This window comes from Mustela lutreola, chromosome 4, assembly GCF_030435805.1.
Source record: "Mustela lutreola isolate mMusLut2 chromosome 4, mMusLut2.pri, whole genome shotgun sequence".
NCBI classification, from domain to species: domain Eukaryota; kingdom Metazoa; phylum Chordata; class Mammalia; order Carnivora; family Mustelidae; genus Mustela; species Mustela lutreola.
In genome coordinates this window covers 199,570,453-199,593,146 of record NC_081293.1, presented here as the reverse complement: position 1 = coordinate 199,593,146, position 22,694 = coordinate 199,570,453, and the positions used below count along the sequence as shown (strand labels likewise).

At 54.3% G+C, this 22,694-nt stretch overlaps 1 protein-coding gene across 4 annotated transcripts in view; it reads right to left on the bottom strand.

Moving 5' to 3' along the window:
- DPP6 (dipeptidyl peptidase like 6) overlaps window positions 1–22,694 on the bottom strand; it is an 848,700-nt gene that overhangs the window by 26,576 nt on the left and 799,430 nt on the right. For all 4 annotated transcript variants that reach the window (XM_059172341.1, XM_059172343.1, XM_059172340.1 and 1 more), the window contains exon 17: window positions 5,324–5,371. In XM_059172341.1, coding sequence (XP_059028324.1) covers window positions 5,324–5,371 — 48 coding nt within the window. The remainder of the gene's footprint in view (window positions 1–5,323; window positions 5,372–22,694) is intronic.

Genomic DNA, 22,694 nt, shown 5'->3' with positions numbered 1-22,694 from the left:
ACCGTGCCCGGACCGACGTGCACCTTCCGCCTTGGAATGAAGACGTTCCGTCCCGTCCATTGTCATCTAATATCTGTTCACTCCCGAATCTCAGATTCCCAGAATGAAGCGGGTTTCCCTTCTTTCCTGCGGTGAGCCCCGTATGCACAGCAACCCCATGCCCGTGAGCTCGATAAACCCCACTCGGCCCTCGTCCTTCCTACTCTCCACACCGAGGCCGCTCGTCAGCCGGGGATGCCTACGGCAGAGTGGGGACAACGAGGACTTGAAAAAAAAATCACAAAGATAACCCAACTCTCCAATCCCTGCCAGATTAGAAGGACGGCAGCCGATTTCCTCAGAGCCTGAAGTGAAGGCTCACGACTCCCTTCAGGTCTCGGAGACCTCGACTCCGGGTTAGATCAACACCCAGAACTCCCACCTCCTCTCCCACCGGGCACTAAACACGGGCCTCCACGGCTTCTCCTGTGTGTTTGGGTCTGTTAGGACATTTTTGTCTTCTGTGCCCTCTGCAGACTCTGGGCTCACGAGTGCAGGTAGGGGAGGGTCCCCAGCCCCACGAGTGCAGGTAGGGGAGGGTCCCAAGCCCCCATCTCCCCCCGTGCTCCCCTCCGCTGGGTCCGCGCGGTGGCACCTCTCCTCCCCCCTTCCCGCGTCCCCAGGCTGGGCGCTGGTGCTCCCCGCCGCAGTCAGAGAACCCTCCTTGGTGGGGTGGGGTCCACCCCCTTGTAGGGACCCCTCTGGCACTGGGCACACCTGTCTGCTCTCTGGGGTCGCCGGAGGCAGCTGCACAGGCCAGCACAGGGCCTTATCTGACGGGCTCGCTCAGGACGAGTGAGCTGCACAGAAACGGCCAGTAAGTTCGCCCCCGTCACTCCCCTCTCAGGGACGGGCAAAGGCAGCCTGTGGTGTCCTAGACCTTCCTCGTGTACAGGGGCTGCTCGCACCCGTCGGCCTGTCTCCCTCCTCCCGGGGCCTCTCTGGCATCTCAGTGGGTCCCCGTGAGGCAATCCCGTGTGCTGGAAAGGACACCGACCTCCGCTGGGCCTTGATGCAACAAATCCCACACAACCTTCTTTTCTTTCTTCCCGCCCACGTGGCCAGAAGCGGGGGCGATGGTGGGCTTCCTCCCGGGACAGCGACAAGGATCCCATGACCTGGGTTCCACAGGAGCAAAGGACAAACCCTCGTTCCGCTGTCGTATGTCGGACTGTGTCCCTCACACATGCTGACGTCCTCACCCCCAGTACCTCTGACGGTGGCCGTATTTGGAATCAGGGTCTTTGCAGCAGAAGCAAGTTGGGCTGAGGCCATGATGGTCCTAATCCAGCACAACTACTGGGTCCTTGTAGGAAGGGGAGAGCTGGACACAAGGCTGCACACGAGGAGGCCATGTGGCGAGGAACGGTGACCCTTGTGCTAGCCCAGGAATGCCAGAATGGTTGCTGGCCGCCACCGGGAGCTGGGGGACCGCCTCCCCCCGCAGCCTTGGAACCAGTCACCCTGCCGACATCCTGACCTTGAACCTGCAGCCTCCGGGGCTCAACGGCACACGTTTCTGGGGGATGTGCACTCAGATTCCGGGGGTGGTGCGCCGAGTGGCTGTCACCACCAGCCACGGGTTCCTGATTTTACCCAAGGGGCACAGAGCCGGCAGGAGAGTTATTTCGCGGCATTCTGTGCAGCCACATGAAGCCCATGCAGACGTGGGGCATGGGGCACGGGGCAGGGCCGGGACTGGCAAGAGGAAGATGGGGAGTCAGAGGCTGTGACCCTGGCACGTACAGGAAGCCAGGCTGCCCGCACTGTCGCAGGCACTGGGGACCCCCTACCCCCCACTTCACCCTTGCCCTGTCGTCTGGCCCCAAAGCCGCTGGAGGGTGGAAAGGACAGGAGGACACGCGTGCAGGGGCGGGGAGGGCGAGCTGCCGCAGACGGGGCGCACGCAGGGAGCAGCACGGGCCGTCTCACTGCTGGGAGGGTGGGACAGCTGCCGGATCCCAGGGACACCTGAGATTCTCATGCGTGAAAAGGAGCCGTCGTGCGGGCCTGACGTCCTGACCCACGGGGATGGACATGCCTCTTTTGCTTCTTGGGGGGCGGACCCCCCCCCCCCCCGCCGCCAACAGCTCAACCACGGAGTCATTCTGTGTCCACCTTGGGGTCCTGCGTCCGCGTTCCGGAAAACCCTGGGCTGCACTGAGAACCAGAGACGCGGCAACCGGCGGGTCGGGATGAGCTCCCCCCGGAGCGAGGCTCAGGCTGAGGGACAGCCGGGGTCCGCACACGGCCGGGCGCCCAGGCTTGCGAGGATGCGTGGTTGGAGAGGACCCCAGGTCCGCACGGCCCAGACGCTGTCCGGCTCCTGTGGCTCAGCACTCAGCTGGCGGCATGACGGTGCCACCTTCACGGGAGGCGCCCCGATGCCCCCGCACGGGCTGGTGCAGGCCGTGGGCAGAATCCTTCCATTTCCCGTTCCATGCCCCCCGACCCCGGGAATCACCAGCAACTGTGACCCCTGAACCCCAAACAGTGAAATGCTTCTCTAAAAACCTCTTTTTGGGGGTCCCCCCAGAATACAGACGACAAGTACAACCTCCAGACTCAGGGGGCTGCCCGGGCGGAGGGGTTGTCACAGCCAGCCACCAACGGTGACAAAAAGGGGGTTGCTTGGTTTCCCCGCAGAATCGGGAGACCTCTTGGAGGAGAGCTGTCCTCGCTGCCTGCGCTGGCGGGCACAGGGAGAATTCTTCCCAGACGCTCTCACGGTGCAGACACCCGCACGCACACTGCCCCATTTTATAAGAGAATAAACAGCCTGTGTCATTACGTGGAGGCACCTAAGACGCAGGCCGGCGTTCATATGCGGGCCCATGGGACCCGAGGACAAGCGGGGACTGGGCCTCGCTCCCCGGGCTCGCGCTCCTGGCCCCCAGCAGCCCTGGATATGTGATCGCGGCCAGACCCGCGTGTGGCTACCGGGCACAAGGCCTCCCCAGACGCAGGTGCCGCGTCACCGGATCCCTAACAGCGTCCTCCAAAGAAGCAAGTCAGAGGGTTAAAGCCAATGGCTTTCTGAACAGCCATACCTCGTTTCCTTAAAAGGGGGGAAAAAGCACCTAGAAATAGTTTTGTGTTTTTACTATAGATTTAACAAAGAAAAAAGGCTGTTTATTTTGAAAGAATCATAAATTCACGGGACACTTCAAAAACACGGCCTGGCGTCCCACACACCCCATACCCAGCCTGCCCCCAGAGCGACACCCGCTGCGGCACGGGGCAGCGTCCGGCGAGGACACCGACCACATACCCTGTTCGGTGCGCATCAGACCACAGACTTTTAAGAAGGGAAAAACTTCATGAAATATCAGGAAATCTTCTATGTACTTCTTGTGTGTGTGTTTGTTCCCAGGGTAGAATTCTGTCATTCTTCAGTAGCAGGTAACACCCAGTGCTCGATCCGTCACGAGCCCCTCAATGCCCCTCCCCCAGGGACCCACCCCGCCCCTCCCCTCCAGCGGCCCGGTTTGTTCCCTGGAGTTCACAGTCTCCCACGGTGTGTCCCCCTCTGGTTTCACCTCATTTGATCTTTCCCTGCCTTCCCCTGTGATCCTCTGTCTTGCTTCTTCAAGTCTACGTGTCACGGAGATCACGATCGTTGTCTTTCTTGGACGGACGTAGTTCACACCGCACATTACCCTCCGGTTCCAGCCACGCCGTCACAGCTGGCAAGGTTCTTTCTTACTGACGGCGGATAGTCCGCTGTATGAACACACTCACACGCACACACACTCACACACACACACACACTCTCTATAGAATTCTCACATTTTAACCAGTCCTCTAAGTGAGTAGGACATGTTCTCTTCAGACAAAAAGATGTTCCAGTTGAGGTTTTTTGAAATATTTCCATGTTTCAAAGTGGAAAATCATTGCTCAAGAGATTCGAGCGCGAACACTTTTTTAAAAACAAGGCTGTCATGTTCGGCTGTGTCTGTCGACCCCACAGAGGCCTGCCTTGAGGTGGGCGTCCGGCCCAACCCCTCGGGCAGCCTCCCCAGGACTCTCCAAGCCCCTGTGCCCACAAGAGGGGGCAGCCTGTGGCTGGGTGGGGTGTAGCCCTGATAACCGGGTCACATCCCATCCCTATGGGGCATGTGATGCAGACCCCAGACCTCACAGGCTCCCAGAAGGCTCCCAGTGGTGCCGGAGATGAGGTCCAGGGCCGGGCACTGGTGCCCAGAACGCCGCACCCCCCGAGAGGACAACAGACAGGCCGGCGCAGTGACTTCCCCACTGACGGCCACGCAAGTGTTCTGAGTGGGTCTCGAATCTGTCTGGCAGCCCATTTCTGGACTTCTTTTGCCCTTTAAGTGATTTAAAAAATCGATTTCCGGTGTTCTCTTCTACTTTTGAGTCTCCAGTAATTACTGGATAAGTTTTGGGGACTCCGGTCATCATTTGGGATTATTCTCTAAATGCTCTCTTTAAAATCAACCTGTTCTACCGACTTTGAAACACTTCGGCCACTTTCTCACCAGCGTCTAAATAGATCCCGGGAGACCCCGCCTTCAACCCTCCTCACCCCTGCACGCCGCGGCACCCGACGCCTGAGCCCCGGCCGGGAATCCGTGATTCAAGGGAAGGGCAGAGTGACTGCTGCCTTCGGAGCCGGAGGTCTGACTTTCCGTTAGAAGGCAGAGCAGGGTCCTGCCAGGGCCGGTGGTACCACCGTGGGAAGGAGTGGGAAGGCGTCGGGGGTCGGGAGGAAGGAAGCAGTGGGGTTCCTTGGGGACAGGGTCGAGGAAGACCAAGAAAGAGGGGCTGAGTGCACGTTCTCTTCATTCCCAGCTCTACGAGGGTCGGCCTGGGACAGGACGCGCCCAAATTACATGAGAACTAAACACAAGGGTGTGTGTGTCAACTTGCCTGGGGTCCCTTTAAGCAAAAATGTGCTGGGAGGTCCCCCGGGAAGGCCCCTGGTGCCATGACGGTGCCCCCACCCACAAGGGTAGACGAACCTCCAAGTGCCCACGGAGCCTTGACCCCCCTCCCCGTGGAGGGCCAGGCTGCAGGGCCTGGGGTGCGGGCGGGGCCATGCACGGCCGCAGTGGCCTCCGGGCCTCAGCTCATCTTTTGGCTTCGTGGCTCTGACCGTCCACCACACTGACCAACACTGGCCATTGTGGGTGTCGCTCTGAACCGCTGACCAGCGCCATCTGTGTCTCCAAACAGGAGCACATGGCAGGATTCTGCCCCAGAACTTGGGCTTTCTTTCTCCCATGACGCAGGAGGATTCCAGAAAAGAGCAAAAGGCACTTACTTCTCTTATCAGTCGTGTTGTGCACTGTCACCGTGGGGACTCCAGGACCTGAGTGGGTGGAGAGGAGAAGCCAGAGAAGAAAAGAAAGAAGGTCGTTAGTTCATCTGAAACACAGGAGCGTCCGGCCTCCCTTCCAGCGTGCACACGCGCGTGCCCGGGACCTGCCTGCCTGGCTTCGTGCTCTTAGCATCCCAAGGGAGTGGATTCGAACTCCCATATTCACACTCATCTCAGGGTTCATTCCCTCCTCGCTCCACGGCCCTGTGCCGACGCCAATCCCAGGCGGGGCCTTGAGTGCAAAGGAAGGACACCCCAGTGGAGTCCTGGACGGGTTCCTCCCGGAGAGGTCGGCCTCTCCACGGGCCTCTTGGGACGCTTTGCAAACACTGACTAGCCAGCAGGGCTCTTGTGCGGAGGTCTGGCCGTGTGTCCACCCCCGCCTTACGTCGGCTTCCTGACTCCAAGGCCGTGGGGGAGCCCAGAGCCTGGAGGGGTGAGGGAAGGGCGGGCTCCGGGCTAAGGGGCCTCGGTGGCTTCGGGCCGTGGTCAAACGTCCTTAGTCTCTTGAGCAAGGAGAGAGTCCAGGGAGCAAAAGGGGCTTTTCCAAATTGTTTTCTGGACCCTGGTGAAAGTATGCTAGAGGCAGGCGATCGTTCCGGCCTCTACTCTGCGCCCTTTGAGAATTCACTCTCTTCCAGCCAGCCGGGCGTGGGCAGGTCCTGCAGGACGCCCACGGCTCCCTCTGCCCCAGACCCGGGCAGGCTTGCTCGTTTCCTTCGGTGCAGTCTCTGCTGAGATGCCTTCTCCACTTGCCTGACGGGAGCCTCCTCCACCACACCGCCAGCCCCTACCTGTCTCCGCTTCCTCCCCCTTTGGAGAGCTCACTGTCCCGTTCCGTGAAGCTGGGACCTTAGGACGGGCATTTTCTGTATTTGTTCACTGTCCTCGTCTTCAACGGCACCAGGCATAAGACCGAGAAGCGCTGTCTTTCCGACTGCCGCTCCTGCTGGCGGCCGGAATACAGCTGGTGTTGACTGCATATGCATGGAGTGTGTGCTGAGCGGTGGCCACGGAGCCTCCCGGAGGAGCAGGGGAGGCCTGCCCCTTGGCCCTCGGGGACTGGGGACAGTGGAGGCAGAGAGAGGACGCGGGACGCAGGAAGGCAGAGGGAGGAAGGTCCACGGCGGGGGCACCGTGGCCAGGGCGCTGCTGGCTCTCTGCTTCAGGCTGGGGACTCACGGACACTCTGAGCTGGAGGACATGTACTGTCTGGGGAGAGGACTGGCTGGTGCTGACCTTCCCTGGGCTCACTGTAACCTCGTGCCTGCTTCCCTGGGGCCGCATGACCAGGGGCTCCAGTGAGAGCCAGGGACCTTCCACGGATCCTACTATTCTGAGGGCTTAGCGACCCCACTGCAGCGGCTACCGAGTGGAGGTCCCATTCCGGGGCCCAAAGAGCATTAGCCACGGAGGAGCCATCAAATGGGGCTGGTCCAGCCAAGCCCCGGCTAAGGTGAGAGACAGACTGTGGGTCTCACCAGCCGTGGACCTCAGAGCCTGTCCACAGTCCAGGGACTGGACCCAGACCCTGCCCAGTGCACATCCGAAGTCCGGGGGGCCTGGGGCCTTATCCCCCCCCACCGCGGGGCCCCCTCCCCCGTTCACCCACTACATAGGACAGCCCAAAGAAAATGCCCCGCATCTGGTTACATGTGAATTTCAGATAAACAATTCGGTGTTGTGTTTTGTTTTAGTATGAATATGTCCCATACAGTATTTGGGACTTACCACCAAAAAAAAAAAAAAAAAAAAAAAGTTGTTTACCTGGAATTTAATGTAATTGGGTGCCTGCATTTTCAGTTGCTAGATCTGACGCTGTCTCCCCAGGGGGCGGGCAGCACGGATCTGAGAGTCCAGGTGTTTAAATCCGAAGAGACAGCACTTAGGGCAAGGGACTGAGACGCTGGCTGCGCATTTAAATTATTGAATCAAACTAAGTTTCCCGGCTCGAAGATCCATGCTTCCCGTGGGGAGCTCATGTGGAAGAACAGATCACTTATTGAGAAATAAAGAAACTACATCTATTTTCTCTACACATTTCAGGGTGAGTAAATTTGCACACAGAGCGTATCCTACACTTTTATTAATAATGTAAACAATTATTATTTATTTAGCTCCTACTATGTAAAGGCGTTCTGCAGGAGGTTGACCATGAATAATTCATCATCCTCACGGCAGCCCTACAAAGTAGCTTCTAACTGTATTTTACAGACGAGAAAACACAGGTTCTGAGAATGTGAAGCCTTTATCTCCTCCACATAGTCAGAAACTCAGCCCTCCTCAATTTTTTTTTTCATTTCATTTTATTTTATTTTATTTCTTTTCAGGGTTCCAAATTCATGAGCGTGATATAGGTTTCTAAAAGGAATGCAAACGCTAAAGAAGAGAGTGACAGGGCAAGGCCCTGCTGACCCCACTTCCCAGAAGTGACCTGAGTCCTCTGTAAAGCCCAAAGGCGCTCCTGTATGGTCACCCGCACACGAGAACAGATATACTCAACAGAGTCAAACAACATAAAAACACTGACATGTTGGCAGCTTGAAGTTTGCATCCTATTGCCTTAGTTTTGCTTGTTTGTTTTTTAACAAAATGTCGAACACGGACTTGAGGGCGGCTGCCCTCCTCTCCTGATCACAGCCTGCTCCCCCCCGGGACAGCGGTCACCTGACACCCCCTCTACACTTAGAAGTTCTTTGCGGCTCATGGTGGTGTTTATCACCCCAGCTCAGGCCCCACAGAGTGGAACACAGAGCCGGAGGGCGAGGCCACACGGCGGGGAGCTCGCGTTTGCAGCACAAGTCAGCACAGTTCTGGGACCCGAGCATGGCCGGGCAGCCGGAGGGCTGGACCGTCTCGCACACGTCCGTGCACACGCTCACGGGGAGGCTTGCCCTAGACCGTTCTGGGCGGCAACCGAGGCCCGGCTCCCGTGAGCGGGGTGGGGGCAGCTTACAAGCAGGGTATTCACACAGACAAGATGAGAGGGCACACGAGTGAGCAATTGCACACCCACCGACATGGACAAAACGGAAAACACATGGCTGCCTGAAAACGCAACGTGGGGAATGGTTGATGCTTTAATGTACAATAAAGGAAAGAATTTTTAAAAGCTGTGAAACCATTTCTTTTCTTTTCTTTTTAAGTGATTTTATTTGACAGACAGAGATCACAAGTAGGCAGGGAGGCAGGCAGAGAGAGAGAGGAAGGGAAGCAGGTTCCCCGCTGAGCAGAGAGCCCGATGCAGGGCTTGATCCCAGGACCCTGAGATCATGACCTGAGCCAAAGGCAGAGGCTTAACCCACTGTGCCACCCAGGCGCCCCTGGAAACCATTTCTAACAGATGTGTCGTATGCCCCTGTATGGCCAAATGGTCATTTCTTCACTGCCTTCCCTACTGATGGAAATGTAGACTGTTACCTTCTCTTCTTTGTTACTATAAACGGTGCTGCGGGAAACCCTCATACTCCTCGCACCTGTAGCAAAAACTGTCTGCCAGGTGGGTGAGTCACCAGCGAGGCAACTCTGTGTCTTACGGTCTTATGGTCAGCGTTCACCAGATGAGCTGCACGTTTCAAACACAAAACCCCTGCACTCAGTGCTTATGAACCGTGGAAGTTTATCTCTCGCTGATGTTACGTCCTGGTAAATGCGTCCGGGGCAGTCCTGCTGCGTCTGTGCCTATGCGGCAGCTGCGCTCCGGGACTCAGGCTGGAGGGCCGGCCCTCGTCTGGCACATGCAGGCTCACCCCAGCATGTGAGGGAGACATACGGGGGCTCCTGACACATCTGGGCGTGTCGGTCACACTGGCTCTCATGCCTTTGGACAACGAACGGGAGGAGCTCTCCTTCTGGGGAGCTGGGGGTCGCGTGGCCGTGGGGAGGGTGTCCGGGGATGGGCGTGGGTATGAGACACTGGGGACCGCAGTCCATTACCTCCAGCAGCTTCTGACTAACAGTGTATGGGGGGGATCTATTATACCTGAAATATATTTGTTTATTCCACTCTGACGGGAAGATATTATATGTGGGTATTTCTTGAATTAGATTTGTCAAATTTTGTGTGAAGTGGGATATCTTTTCATGCTAATTTTACATCTGCATTGTGTGCATGTGGTGTGACTGTGGAGTGTGACAGTGTGTATGTGGGTGTGATGGTCTGTGACTGTGGGTATGACTGTGGTTTTGTGTGGGTGTGATGGTGTGTGACTGTGGGTTTGTGTGTTGACTGTGTGACTGTGTGTGATGGTGTGTGATTGTGGCTGTGTGTCTGGGTGTGACTGTGTGTGATTGTATGACTGTGTGTGTGTGTGATGGTGTGTGACTGTGACTGTGTGTGTGGATGTGATGGTCTGCGACTGGGTATGACTATGTGGTTTTGTGTGGGTGTGATGGTGTGTGACTATGGGGTGTGACTGTGTGTGGGGGTGTGATGGTGTGTAACTGTGAGGTATGACTGTGTGTGTGTGGCTGTGATGGTGTGTGACTCTGAGTGTGATGGTGTATGTGTGGGTGTGACTGTGTGTACTGTGACCCTCTGCCTGCTGCAGTCACACTGCTGCTTGTCCCCGCACTGTTTAAGAATTTAGCTCTGGCTGCTGTCACAGGTGCTTCTCCTGTGTTCTTTCTAATTGTCACTCTGAAAAGTGCCCTTAGCACCAAAGGTAGCAACTGTCACACTGAATTTTAAGTTTAAAAATGCAACTGCTCTTGGGCGTCTGGAGGGCTTAGCTGGCGAAGTGTCTGGCTTCGGCTCAGGTCATGAACCCGGGGTCCTGCGATCGAGGCCCGCATCCGGCTCCCTGCTCGGCGGGAGCCTGCTTCTGCTCTGCGCCTCCCCGTCCCCTCTCACGCGCTCTCTCAAATAAATAAATAAAATAAACATGCAACTGCTCCTCCCACTTTCCCACCACACCCCGGCGAACAGCAGACGGACAGACACGCACACGCCCTCTGAAGCCCTCGGGCGGCAGTCTGCATCCTTCCAGGGCCTATTTGGAATCTGGGAGTCCGCGCGGTGCACAAGATGTTTGCTGATGGATTCATGGCTAATGAACAGAAATCTTGGCCATGACCTATCAAGGCAGCAAATTTGAATCAGGCTAAGGAAGGATCTCTTGAGAGCATCCCGTGTCCCCAGGTTTTACAGCGGGGGTTCTCGTCCCCGCGGACACTTTGCCATCGCCCGCCCCACTGTTTCCCTCGGTGCCAAGGACAGCTGTCTCCATTTACCGGGTCCGAACTGTGTTCTTTCCCTCAAGAGCCTCATCACAGCTGCGCCGCAGTCACCGTGTCTTAGCACAGAATATTCTACAGAGCAGCCAAGTGGACACAGAACAGACAAAAATTACATGTAAAGAGAACACAAAAGTTAAAGAGCAGCCCCTATGTGTGATTTAGACCTTTCGATTCTAACCGAACCCCATCCAACATTCCAGATCCCGTCCGAAGGTCAGCTCTTCTGGGAGCCCGTGCCCCTGGCCAGGCGGCCATCTGGGACCCAGGAGCCACTTCTCTTCCTCCAGCTGCCTGCATGCTGGCTCCCTTGGCCAGGTGGTCTAGAAACACAGCTCGATGTGGGTTTTAAGATAACCCAAATGGTGGGGCGCCTGGGTGGCTCAGTGGGTTAAAGCCTCTGCCTTCAACTCGGGTCATGATCTCAGGGTCCTGGGATTGAGCCCCGCATCGGGCTCTCTGCTCAGCGGGGAGCCTGCTTCCACTTCTCTCTCTGCCTGCCTCTCTGCCTACTTGTGATCTCTGTCTGTCAAATGAATAAATAAAATCTTAAAAAAAAAAAAAGATTACCCAAATGTTTTTCAGGTTTCTATGATGGTGAGGCTCTTAAAAATTGGGGAGGACATAGGAAAGCACCTAAAGTACAAAGAATTTTCTCATAAGAGAGAAGATGCAGGAGATTCTTGATTTGGAATATTTAAACCTCATGACACTTTGATCAGTCCGGGCTTGGGGTTCGCCTCAGACGCCTCTAAGAAAAGAAGGGACGTGCTAAACACAGCAGCACATGCACAGCATTCTGTGAGAGCCTGTGAGTAAGGGGGGACCCCTGAGCCCGTTGTACAGGAGAGTGCTTTTACTAACGAGCCTTTGGAGGGGCTTCGCAGAGATTTTAAGCTGGTTTTCTTTCCTTTTCTTCTAAAAAATCTAATGCACACCCAGCAGCTAACGTACAAAGCAGAGTTGCTCTGAACCGTAGGAAGCTCTTTGCTATTCCGTGTCTGCAAGGCACCGCCGCTCTGTGACCGCGCACAGAGCGTTGTACGGAAATCTGGAAAGCCTGGCTTCCTGCTCCGCGGGCCGCAGAACGTTCAGGGCTCTGATCTGCTGCTCCTCTTCCAACGACTCCTGCTCCTGGGTTCTTTCTCCTTTGCCTGTAACTCTGCTCAACAAACATACAGAGACGCCGCTGATGCGCCAGACACACTGCCAGGTCCCGGGGAAGCAGCCAAAGCAGACAAAGTACTCGCTGTCGGGGCCTCGGAGTCCAGCAGGGAAGACGGACACACACAGACGTAGGCTTCGGTGCCACACAGCGAGCGCGGCGGGCGGAGGGGGGGCTGGGAAGTCAGCAAACTGACTCCCCCAAGGGCGGACGTGGCCAGATCTGCTCTGGCGGCTGTGCCGCCCCCTGTTACTTGGTGGTTCCAGCTCTGCAACTTTTCCTCTCTGGGTCCCCCATGCAGAATACGAGGGTGTCAAGGTCTGTTCTGGGGGGAGGCTGCTGCCAGCACACTGGGGGTCATTCCCTCTGCCCGGCGCCGTGCTGGGTGCTGGAGGGACCCTGCCTCAGCCTCGCAGCGTGCCGGGAGACCGGCGCACCCCATTCTGGAGATGGGAACGTACCCCTGGGGCCTCCCTCTGAAATGCAGATGGGGACACGCGGCAGAGGGGCCCTGAGACCTGTGCCGAGAAGGGGTGTCTGTCTGCAGCCTGAAGTGGAAGCCATGGAGGGCAGGAGGGAGTCAGGATCCCTCCCCTGCTCCTTCTCAACCAGCCCCTCTGGTATGTGGCCCGCCTGGGTTCGTCTGGGACCTCGGACATGCTTCTGAAACCACGCGGTTATGTTTCACCCTAAACTCCTCTCTGCATGGAGGTTTCACATCAAACATGCAGCTCCGTACGTGCGTGTCTGTTGCCTTGCGCTCACGCTTACACACTCCTGCATTCATGCCGCGTACGCGTCTGCACGGACACCCACGCAGAGTGTAGAAACACTGACTGTGATTCTCCATGTCCTGTCCTGACATGGCTGAAGTCCTTGGCGGGGAAGCCGGTCTCACGGCCGGTGGACCCTCGGAAGACGCACCCAGAGCACGGGTGTGCGGAGCCGGGGGCAGAACCGCGCTCACGGCGGAGAAAGCTAGTGCCGTTTGCTCAGCCTTGGCTTCCAAGGACACGACCGCGGAAAATCAACGCCGGGCTTCTTAAAAACCCTGGTTCGTGCCAGAGACCACTTGACTCAAGTTAGATCTCTGACTTCCACATGAATGTGGTTCCTGAGGGGACAGAAGTGAGGGGAAGCGAGTGGATTCACGACCAGCACGGACGGTAGTGTTGAACCTTCAAGTCCCTGCCGCCGGGGGCCGGGCATTCACATCACAAAAGGAAAAGATCCGAATTATACAACAGCCTTGCAAAATGGAAAATCAAAATGTTTCTGCATTTCTGGCTTTCGGCACCATTCACGTCAGAATGTGAATTTACGCCTGCTTCACCGGATGGCGGGAGACGGACAGTTACAGACAGAAATGAAGCAGTTACGAAGGACACAAAACCGGAAAAAGAAGAGTCATCAGAAGAAACAACAGCAACGAAACCCACAGCAGCCGTGCTCAGCTTCATGCCTCTCCTCCTCCTCCTCCTCGGGGGACATTCGTGGGACAGACCGCGTGCACGCAGGTGAAACCCACACCGTGCACACAGCGGTGTCACCTTTCCCTGCCTCTCGGGAGCACTGAGTGAGGGTCTCTGCCGCCTGCGGGGTGGGTGGGAGGGTGGCTCCGGCCTCGTGTGTCTAGGGACCCTGGATGAGACCCCACTTCCATGCGGCAGCCTAAGGGCCATCACTCAGCAGTTCACAGACGTCAGTGCGTGGCTTTACACGCTCACCAACGATGGCGAGAAGTGTCACGTTAACTTTGTACAGTTGCGCTTAACCTCTTGCTCTAGGAACTGAGGGACGCTCAGGGCTGGTGACAAGGGCTTGAAATTCGGCGAGTGTCTCAGGGCTGTTGACTCGTTAAGCATTAGGTTTCAGGAATTATGTGCAGTGACGACACAGCATCCTGCCCCGTGGCCATCAGCTGGGGCGCAGGTCTCGAGGTTCGGCATAATTCACAGAGTCCACGGTGTGAAGGAAAGAGCTCAGCTTCGTCTGTTTGCCACATCAGGCAAACTACGGGAGAAATGATGCAGTGTACAGCGGCTGTCGCATTGTGCCGAGCACGGCTGCGTCCGGATCCCCACCACGGCTCCGGGAACCGCCATGTCCCTCACCGATGCCCATCCTTGTCATCTGTGTTTCCAGAAGTACTGTGATGAATTTCAGCTAAAGCTCAGATCGCATTTTTTTTTTTTAAGATTTTTATTTGAGAGAGTGAGTGAGGCATGCGTGCGTGAGCGGGGAGGAGGGGCAGAGAGAGAGGGAGAAGCAGACGCTCCACTGAGCAAGGAGCCCGAAGTGGGGCTCGATCCCAAGACCCCAGGATCATGACCTGAACCAAAGATAGATGTTCCACTGACGGAGCCCTCCAGGCATCCCTCAGATCGCGTTCTAATCTGAGCGCTCACAGTATACTCATGCCCAATCTCTTCTTGCCTACTTGGCACTTAGGAAACTCTCTTACACGCCGCTTTGTATCCCACACAGGACATGCTCAGTGTCTTACTCGCAGTGAGTGACCAGTGGCTATCTGCTGGTTAAATGGCGGATACAGAATCCGTTGACGGGATGCGTCCCTTGGGGACCCGTGAAGTTGGGCGGAGAAGTGCCGTGGCTGTGCCACGTTCTTTTGATAACCTCACAGTTGCTGGTTACCTGTTTGAAAGACCAGCTTTGGTTTCTAGAAAGTGCCAGAGATAATCTAGAGCTAAATTCTGTAACGGAGGTACTGCAAGCTTGTCGACTGCGTTGATGGTCAGCAGCCGAGCCTCCCAGCAAAGACAGGGCCGTAGATTTCTTAGGCATCGGCCACAGCAAGACTGTATTCCTGGGGGCATTTGAGAGGCTTCCAGGCGGGATCCTCTCATCAGAACACGTTCACGATTATTCAGTATCTGTGGCAGGCTGGCGTCTTGCCTAGAAATACCTCCAGATTGTCCTCGTAAGTAAGGCAAACACACCGCCCTCGCTGTTGCTCACGGGCTCTCGTTAGAGCTGATCTTTATTTCCTTCCAGTGGACGCTTCTTAGAACTTAACCTTTGTGCCCCCGCGCTGATTTAATCTGGGAGATGAGGCAACAGAACAGGAGCAGAGGTTTTCAAGGGCAGCCCCGGGAGCCTCTGAGGGCTGCGCCTTCTATGCTCGTATCCCACTGAGTTTCCTTTTGAAGAAAGGGCTCCGCGGCTTACAGCACGTTATGAAAGGCCGGGATTCGTGGCTCTTTAAACGTCCTTCTGCCGCGCCATTCTATGCTTCTGCAAGTTCTCCCGACACCCTCCGGCCGGGAGCCCTTAGTGCTCTGAACCATTTAATGATTGTTTTACTGCGTTTGTCTCACCACCTCCTCCTCGAGTTCTTGTCTTCGCGAATGCGTACATCTCGGCAAACTAAACCCCCAGCCCCGGGGCGCAGGGATGGTGGGAGCTCAGCACACGGAGCTCCCAGTGAACGGAGCCCTGACGAAACGCTTTTTAAAATCAATGAACAACTTTATAAAAAGGATAAGATTTCTTGGGGGATCTTGTGTGCATGTGAATATTAAAGTCGTTCTCTGCTTTGGGGTGGAAATCGTGGGAAAAGAAGGGAGAAAACCCCACACAGATGCTGGCACTTGGGTAGGCGTTGTTCTAGAAACCTCCCTAGCACTGGGGAGGACAAGAGCAGTGATACTTGTACAGAAAGAGAGGAAATCTGTGCACGTGTGTGTGAGCATGTGTGGGTGCACGTGAGTGTGCGCATCTGTGTGTGTGCAAGTCCTTGCGTGTGTGCGAGCCTGTGCGCCTGCAGGTAGACATGTGTGAGCCTGTATGCGCACCTGCATGTACGGACATGTATGTGCGAGCACACACACCTGGTGTATGGACACGCGCGTGCACCTGCATGTACGCACATGTACTTGTGTATCTGCTCCTGTGTACATGTATGTGTGAGAACCTGCACGTATGAACACGTGTGAGCACCAGCACACATGCATGTGTACTTGTGTGAGAGTGTGCATCCGATGAACACGTGTGAGCACCAGCACACATGCATGTGTACTTGTGTGAGTGTGCATCCGCTCGCATGTACATGCATGTGCGAGAACCTGCACATATGAACACACGTGAGAGCGTGCGTGCACCAGCACACATGCATGTGTACGTGTGTGTGTGCATGTGTGCACCTGCTTGTAGGTACAGGTACATGTGAGAGTGCACCTGCTTTTGTGTGCATGTGCGTGTGTGCACCTGCTCATGTGTATGTGTATGTGCACACACCAGCACGTGTGCTCATGTACTTGTGTGTACACACATGCTCTTACGTGTGCGTATGAGTGTGTACCGTCCACACCAACCCACGGTGTTTTACTAAAACTCACGCTTTAAAAACTCTGAAAATAAAACCTCTTCCCCCAGTTTTCTCATTTTTGTCATGTCCCTGAGCACTTCAGAGTCACTTAAACGGGATCAATGCGGGAGGACGCCACAACCAAATCCTTCACGGCACGTACACGAATGCTCGGTGGTGGAGGCGTGGGGTGGCGTGGGAACGGCCGCATGAGTGACACTTTTAATTAATCTTCTCCTGCTGTAGCAGCCGTGTTGTTAAAGTGTGGCAGAACAGATGTTCTCTCTTCGATGCCAGCCCCCGAACCGCACACTATTTTTATCCGAAGCCTCAGTGCCCCGAGTGGGCTGGGACGGGGGAGCTGGAGTCGCATGCTTCATGGGTAAACACTTCCAGAAGAGAGAAGGAAGTGAGTCAACCAAACGCATGCCTTCCCTCGGCCGGGGCCCCTCTCTAAGTGAGGGGTGCGTCTCAGAAGCGCAGCCTCGAGAGCTCCCAAATGGCCCACAGAAGTGGCGGAAGTGAAGTTCACGGTAACTAAGTAGCAGTGGGACCCAGAGGCTGGGGCTCAGGCTGTCCCGGATCATCACAGAAGAACGGGGGCTTCAAACGCCCCCCAGGAAGCATTCCCGAAGGTCACGGTGTGTCTCATGGTGCTCGTCATCCTCCCGCTGCCCAGGACACAAGCACCAGGGATCACTTCTACCTCCGCTGTAGCTTCTTCAACAAGACAGTAGCAGGTGCTGTAGATGGATGTTGGGTACTATTTTCGGTGGATTCTGAGACGCCAGGGACTGTAAGATGGACCCATGGATTTAAATAAGATCTTAGAGATGGTAGGATGCTGGCTGATCTCAGAAAAAACTCAGAGAAGTCTATCTTGGAAGCCAGGAGATGGTGTTGCGTACACACTCTACTGAACTCCAGCAGTACCAAGATCACCGGGAGGACCTGGAAAGGCGGAGGCGGAAGCGGAAGCAGGGGATCTCCCGAGTCTCCAGTTCCACAGGCTGTGATGGGGCCTGGGAATCTGCATGTGTAACCGAGCCTGTGCGCTACTCTGGGAGAACCACTGCTTGAAGGTCATAAGTTGGAGTGGGGTTTTAAGTGGTTGAGGGAGGGTTTGGAGGAGCTGCTCTTGAGGACCGTGTCAGTTTTCCAGGGCTGCCATAATGGAATTCCAACATCTGGCAGGCTTGGGACAACAGAATTTGCTGCCTCACGGTCTGGAGGCTGGGAGTCTGAGACAGGCAGGTGTCAGCACGGCCAGGTCCCCTGTGAAACCTGCCCGGGAGGGTCCTTCCACCTCTGGTGGTGGCCAGCCTGTCCCTTGGTCTTGCATCTCGGTCTACCTGCCTCTGTTGTCACATGGCACCTCTGTCCTGCATGTCTGTCCCTTTCCCTCTTCTTACAAGACACCAGCTATTGGATTAAGGACCCACATCATTCCAGAATGACATCATCTCCATTAATTACACATGTAGCAACCCTATTTCCAGATAAAGTCACATTCTGAAGCACTGGGAGTTAGGACTTCAATATATTATTTGGGGAGTGGGGTGGGGGCGACACAATTCAACCCATGGCAGGGACCTAGAGGTAGCTCTTACCCTGTGGTCACATATGGTACACACGGACCCTGTTTGCGTAAGACGTTCCCTTCTTCCCCTCCCCCAGAGATACTTTCCCATATACATGTCCTTGGCTAAACTGTGAGACACCCCTAAGCCAAAGAGGTACAGCACAGACGCAGGTCACCAGCAGAACAGACTTCCTCTGGGCGCTTGTGCCTGTGGAAGTATCCCGCGCTCACTCCCATTAGAAACCTGCGGGGATTACAGACAAGGGCTCCGAGTCACGTGGAAGTTCAAAGGACTCTTCTGTTCCCAGGCCTACAGATCATGATCATTTTGGCAATAAATGCATTAAACTTTACTTCTTAGATAAGAGCATAACTTCATCTTCCCTGAGCTCACCTACGTAAAACCACATGCCCTTGGTTTCTGGGATCTGGTCTCCTCACACATAAAATGTGGACAGCTATGCTGTTTGTAAGGACTAAATGAAGTTGACCTGCTTTGCAGTTCTTGGCCAATGCGAACGTGAAATGGATGGAAGCGGTTATTAATAATTATTAACAATGTAAACATCCCTTGGTAGCAGCTCAGAACTCAAGGGAGAGAGGTTTGATGTTACGCTTAAGATCTGGGGATGTGGTGGTCTGTCTGCCCAGGCAAAGTGAGATTCATTGTTTGTGTGTTTCTTCATTTCATTTCGATTTGGTCTATCTGGGCTGAGTGCTCTGAGGACAGAGTTCCTCTTGTCCTCTGCATGAAGATGTGGACACCTTCCACACTATCTAGAAAGGTCCAGATCCTGGCCCAGATCTTCAATATCCACTTCAGCTAACCATGAAGGCCACTACCAGCTTCTTTGTATGCTCAGAAAGTAAACAAAAGTCCTTTGCCTAAAGATACATTCCATGATAAAGTTTGGTCATTTTGGCCCGATTTTTGCACAAAATAGAAACAATAGCTATTAGTAACTGACCTCTATGTAAATTCACATCACCAGTCATCAGAAATAAGAGGTGACAGTACTTCCCACTATAGGGAAAAGGTGACAATAGTTGAAGGCCCCCCCTCTTAGGTGTGAGTCAGAGCTAGGGCAACAACAATGATAACAGTAATATCATCATCATCACCATCATCAACACCATCATCATCATCAACACCGTCATCAACACACTGTCATCATCATAATCAATAGCCCTGTCATCATTATCAACAATAACATCATTAGCAATGAGTAACAGGACCATTCTCATCGACAGCACCATCATCAAAAACAATGTCCTCATCACCATAGTGACGTCACCATCACCACCATCATCACAGTCACCAATAACACTGTAATCACCATCACCATCACCAATAACGTCACCTGTGCTGAAGAACAGTAACATCGTCACCTCTACTGCTACTAGGTCCTGCTAGGAGTACTTTATGAATAATAAATAACTTAAGGTAATGACCACTCTACCAGGCAGGTACTCTAATGATCTCAGTTTTATAGACAAGACACAAGGAAGTCACTGCTGTAGCTTCCTCCTTGGTGAAGGACCACCTGCCATTCTCCCTGCCCATTTTTACCAGTTTCCAAACTCGCTCTTTCTTGGCCACCTACAGCTTTTAGAGTCTTTCCCTAATAATTTGCTACATTTTGCCCCTTGTGGTTCTCTAGCTGGTGACGTCCGTCTCCTTGACGGTGGGCTCCTGGAGCATGGGGGCCCGTTCACACCCATGACGCGGGTGACGCAGCCCATCCCAGCCGAGGCTCTTGTCAGCTCCCTTCCCGTGCTGGTCGCCTGATGGGTTTCACGATGTGGTTAAGGTCCCTAGACTCCGGGCTACTCGCCGGCGCCTCTGCCTTGCCCATCCTGGCCCATCCTGGCCTGCAGTCAGTATCTCGCAGACGGGAAGCATCAGAGAGACTCTCAGCTTGGACCGCTCCGTCTCTGTGGCCCCTCTGGCTGGGGGACAGATTCCCTGCAGGTGGTGTGGCTTAGACCCTGGATGGGGCGGCAGGCACTGGCAAATGCCCGCTCTGCCCCGACCCTGCCCGGGCCTGGGAAGGCAGGTATGAAGATGCAGGGCTGCAGCGCCCTCTTGTGTCCGAGTCTCACCAGGGCTCAGCATATGCGTCCGCGGGAGGACCACTGGGAGGGCAGCCATCGGCTAAAATGGTCGCTTGTCCCTGTGCACAGGAGATCACAAGAGTGGTCCCCATGGGCTCCTGGAGAATTTAGGTGTGGAGGAAATACCGGTCCTAGCCCTGCCCGTGCCCCTAACTATGTGCTTTGGGCAAGATGTCTAAAGTGTGTTAACAGTCTCATGTGTAAGAGTGGGTAGCGGTTCTGCTCGTGAGAAGGGAGCCGGTGAACTCCGGGACCCTTAGAGCAACCTCTAGGGCCTGAATCTACGAGTCTTTGTTAGGCAGCGTGTCCCCATGCATCTGTGACTTCCCTGAGGTCAAGGATGATGCTTATTCACACCCAGCACGATTCCCAGCACAGAGAGGGTTTCCCCTGGTTCTCCCACCCCTGCACACGGCTCAGTAACAGCACCGATCGCACGAAATGACATTCCTCCCTCAACACGAGACCCTCCAGGCAGGACCTCTGTTCAATTCTTTGATTCCTTAACACCTAGAGGTATACAGCAGCTGCTCAATAATTGAACTGGGTGGAGGAGGGAGGTGAAAGCCAGAACCTGTCTTAGGGCAACGAGGCGGGGTGGGGAACAGGGCTTCTCCCGGACATTTTAATGAGTCTGCGGAGAAGGACACCAGGCAGGATGGGTGTTACTCTGTCTATGGCTTCCCTAACTTCATGTCCCCGTATGGACTGACAGCCACAGAGGATAAAATAGGCGGCTTTTAAAAATGTGTTTCGAGTGCTGTATCTTCAGCCAATGGCTGTGTAACAAGATCTAATACCCTCTCCTGGGGAGAAAAATTAATGGAAGTGAAAGCAGATGTAACATTTAGCCAGGTGTCTCTGCTCATTTTTCTTTGAATGTGACTATTTTAAGAAAACTGGATGATCAAAAAAAAAAAAAAAAAGAAAGAAAGAAAGAAGGAAGGAAAGAAAACCGGATGATCCTACTTTGTCTCCTTGGAGAGAAAAAAGTTGCTGACTTACTCGGCACCACAATTCCTGAAAAGAGCTTTGTAAGAACTTCTGCTTTTTCAAATTCATTTTTCAATTCTCTCTGCCCCTGCTCCGTCTTCTGCTGCCATTTTGTCTTTTTTGTGTTGAAGAAGACCACAGTTGTTCTACATTTGATGTACTGAACTTCCCACTGTCCTGAGTGTATTACATAGGGGGTCGGCGTCACCCACGAGTCACACGATGATTTGTAGTTCTTAGACTGAGTGTGCATTTATTTACGTGCTGGGTATGGGCTCGACTCCTAACTGTTGGTCTCTCCTTGGCTCCTTACTAGCCTGCAAATCCTCTCGTGGTAGTAGGACAAGTGGCTCAAACCACATCCTCTAGATGCTCACACAAACGTGAGCCATCCCATGTTTGAAGCTACGGCTCTGGTGTGCACAACACGGACAGAACTTACGAGAATAAAAATGTGACTTTGAGCTTTGTTTGTCACCTTTTTCCTTAGCAAATCTTCCAGGTTTGCCTCTCGTTCTTTCACTGGGTACCAGGTGCCAAGCACACAAAACTTTCGACAGCCAGCCGTCACGTTCAGCGGGACCCACGGGGGAAGAAATGTTCACAGAAGCACCAACATGGCGGCCACATGGCGTGGGGTCTGGTGCCGCTGCTACTACCGACTGGCTGGGTGATTTGCCTGAGTCACCAACAGCTCTGTGCCTTGGATTCCTCAACAACAGAGCAAGGAAAGTGGGATTCACAATCACTGCACTACGTTTTGTGAGAACATTCTTCCTCCCGTGGACCGATGGTTCAAGTCAATGACGGCGGACACCGACGGTGCCAAAGAGCTCCTTGAAGCAGTCAAGAACGATGAATTTACAGCCAACAGGATGCGTGGTAAACGGCCTTACAGTTTTGAAGACAGTTTATGGTATGGTGTAACGAGAAGAATTTATTAATATGAAAACTGCCTTATTCAACCATGCTGGACAGTATGGAGTAAGTACCAGCACCTTTGAAATATTCTGACAGATCAGTTTTAGAAAGTCTCCTGGACTCATGAGTGTCCAGGGTTGGATCCTTGAGACAGAAACACGCCCACTTCTCTTACGGCTCCTCCCGGCTATTTAAGCTTTGTTATTCAGTGATAACCAAGAGGGAGCTCCTAACTGGGGCCAAGAACTGGTAAGAAACTCCCCTTGGCAATCTGGTGTGCTGCTTTGAGCAGACGTCACGGACCGGTCACCTGTGGTTCAGCTCTGGCCTGCTCATGCTCTGCTCAGCCAAAAGGAACGTGTTTCAAATCGTAGTTTGTTTCCAACATTTGGAAATTCGATTTTTGTATAAAAATGTGGGTTTTGAAGTTCTGTTGAAATACTGTAAGATCCAGAAATCAGCTTCTGAATGGCGGCGACTGATTGGCGCTGAGGAGGAGCTGTTCTTCTCAGTCCGGGGGTGTTCTCTCCAGCGCCCTAAAGGGCCCTCACTCCCCATTATAATCTGCAGCGTGGGATTGACTCACGGACTCTCTGTCCCTGCGCCCCTAAGCATCTGCGCGTGCTAGTGTTCTCCAGCAGTGAGGAAGGGGAGAAGCAGGAGCTCGGGGCTGGACAAGCGTCTCTTCTCCAATACTCCTTTTCTTCTCCCTCAGCATCAATAATTAAGCTTGGAATTGATTCTTTTGAGGTGTTATCTAGGATGGAAACTTCTGTTGAGGGCCAGGTACATATTTCCAATCGAATACTCGTAACTCATCTCTGCTAGGCAAGTCATGTTCCCTGGTTTAAACCCCAAACCTCACCTGCTATGGGAACCTGGGCGGGAGACAGTGACGGCTATTTTGCTGGGGGTCAAAACAGGCCGGCAGGGTGGCTTAAGGTAAGGATTCTTTTGGTCCGGAGCAAAGGCCTTC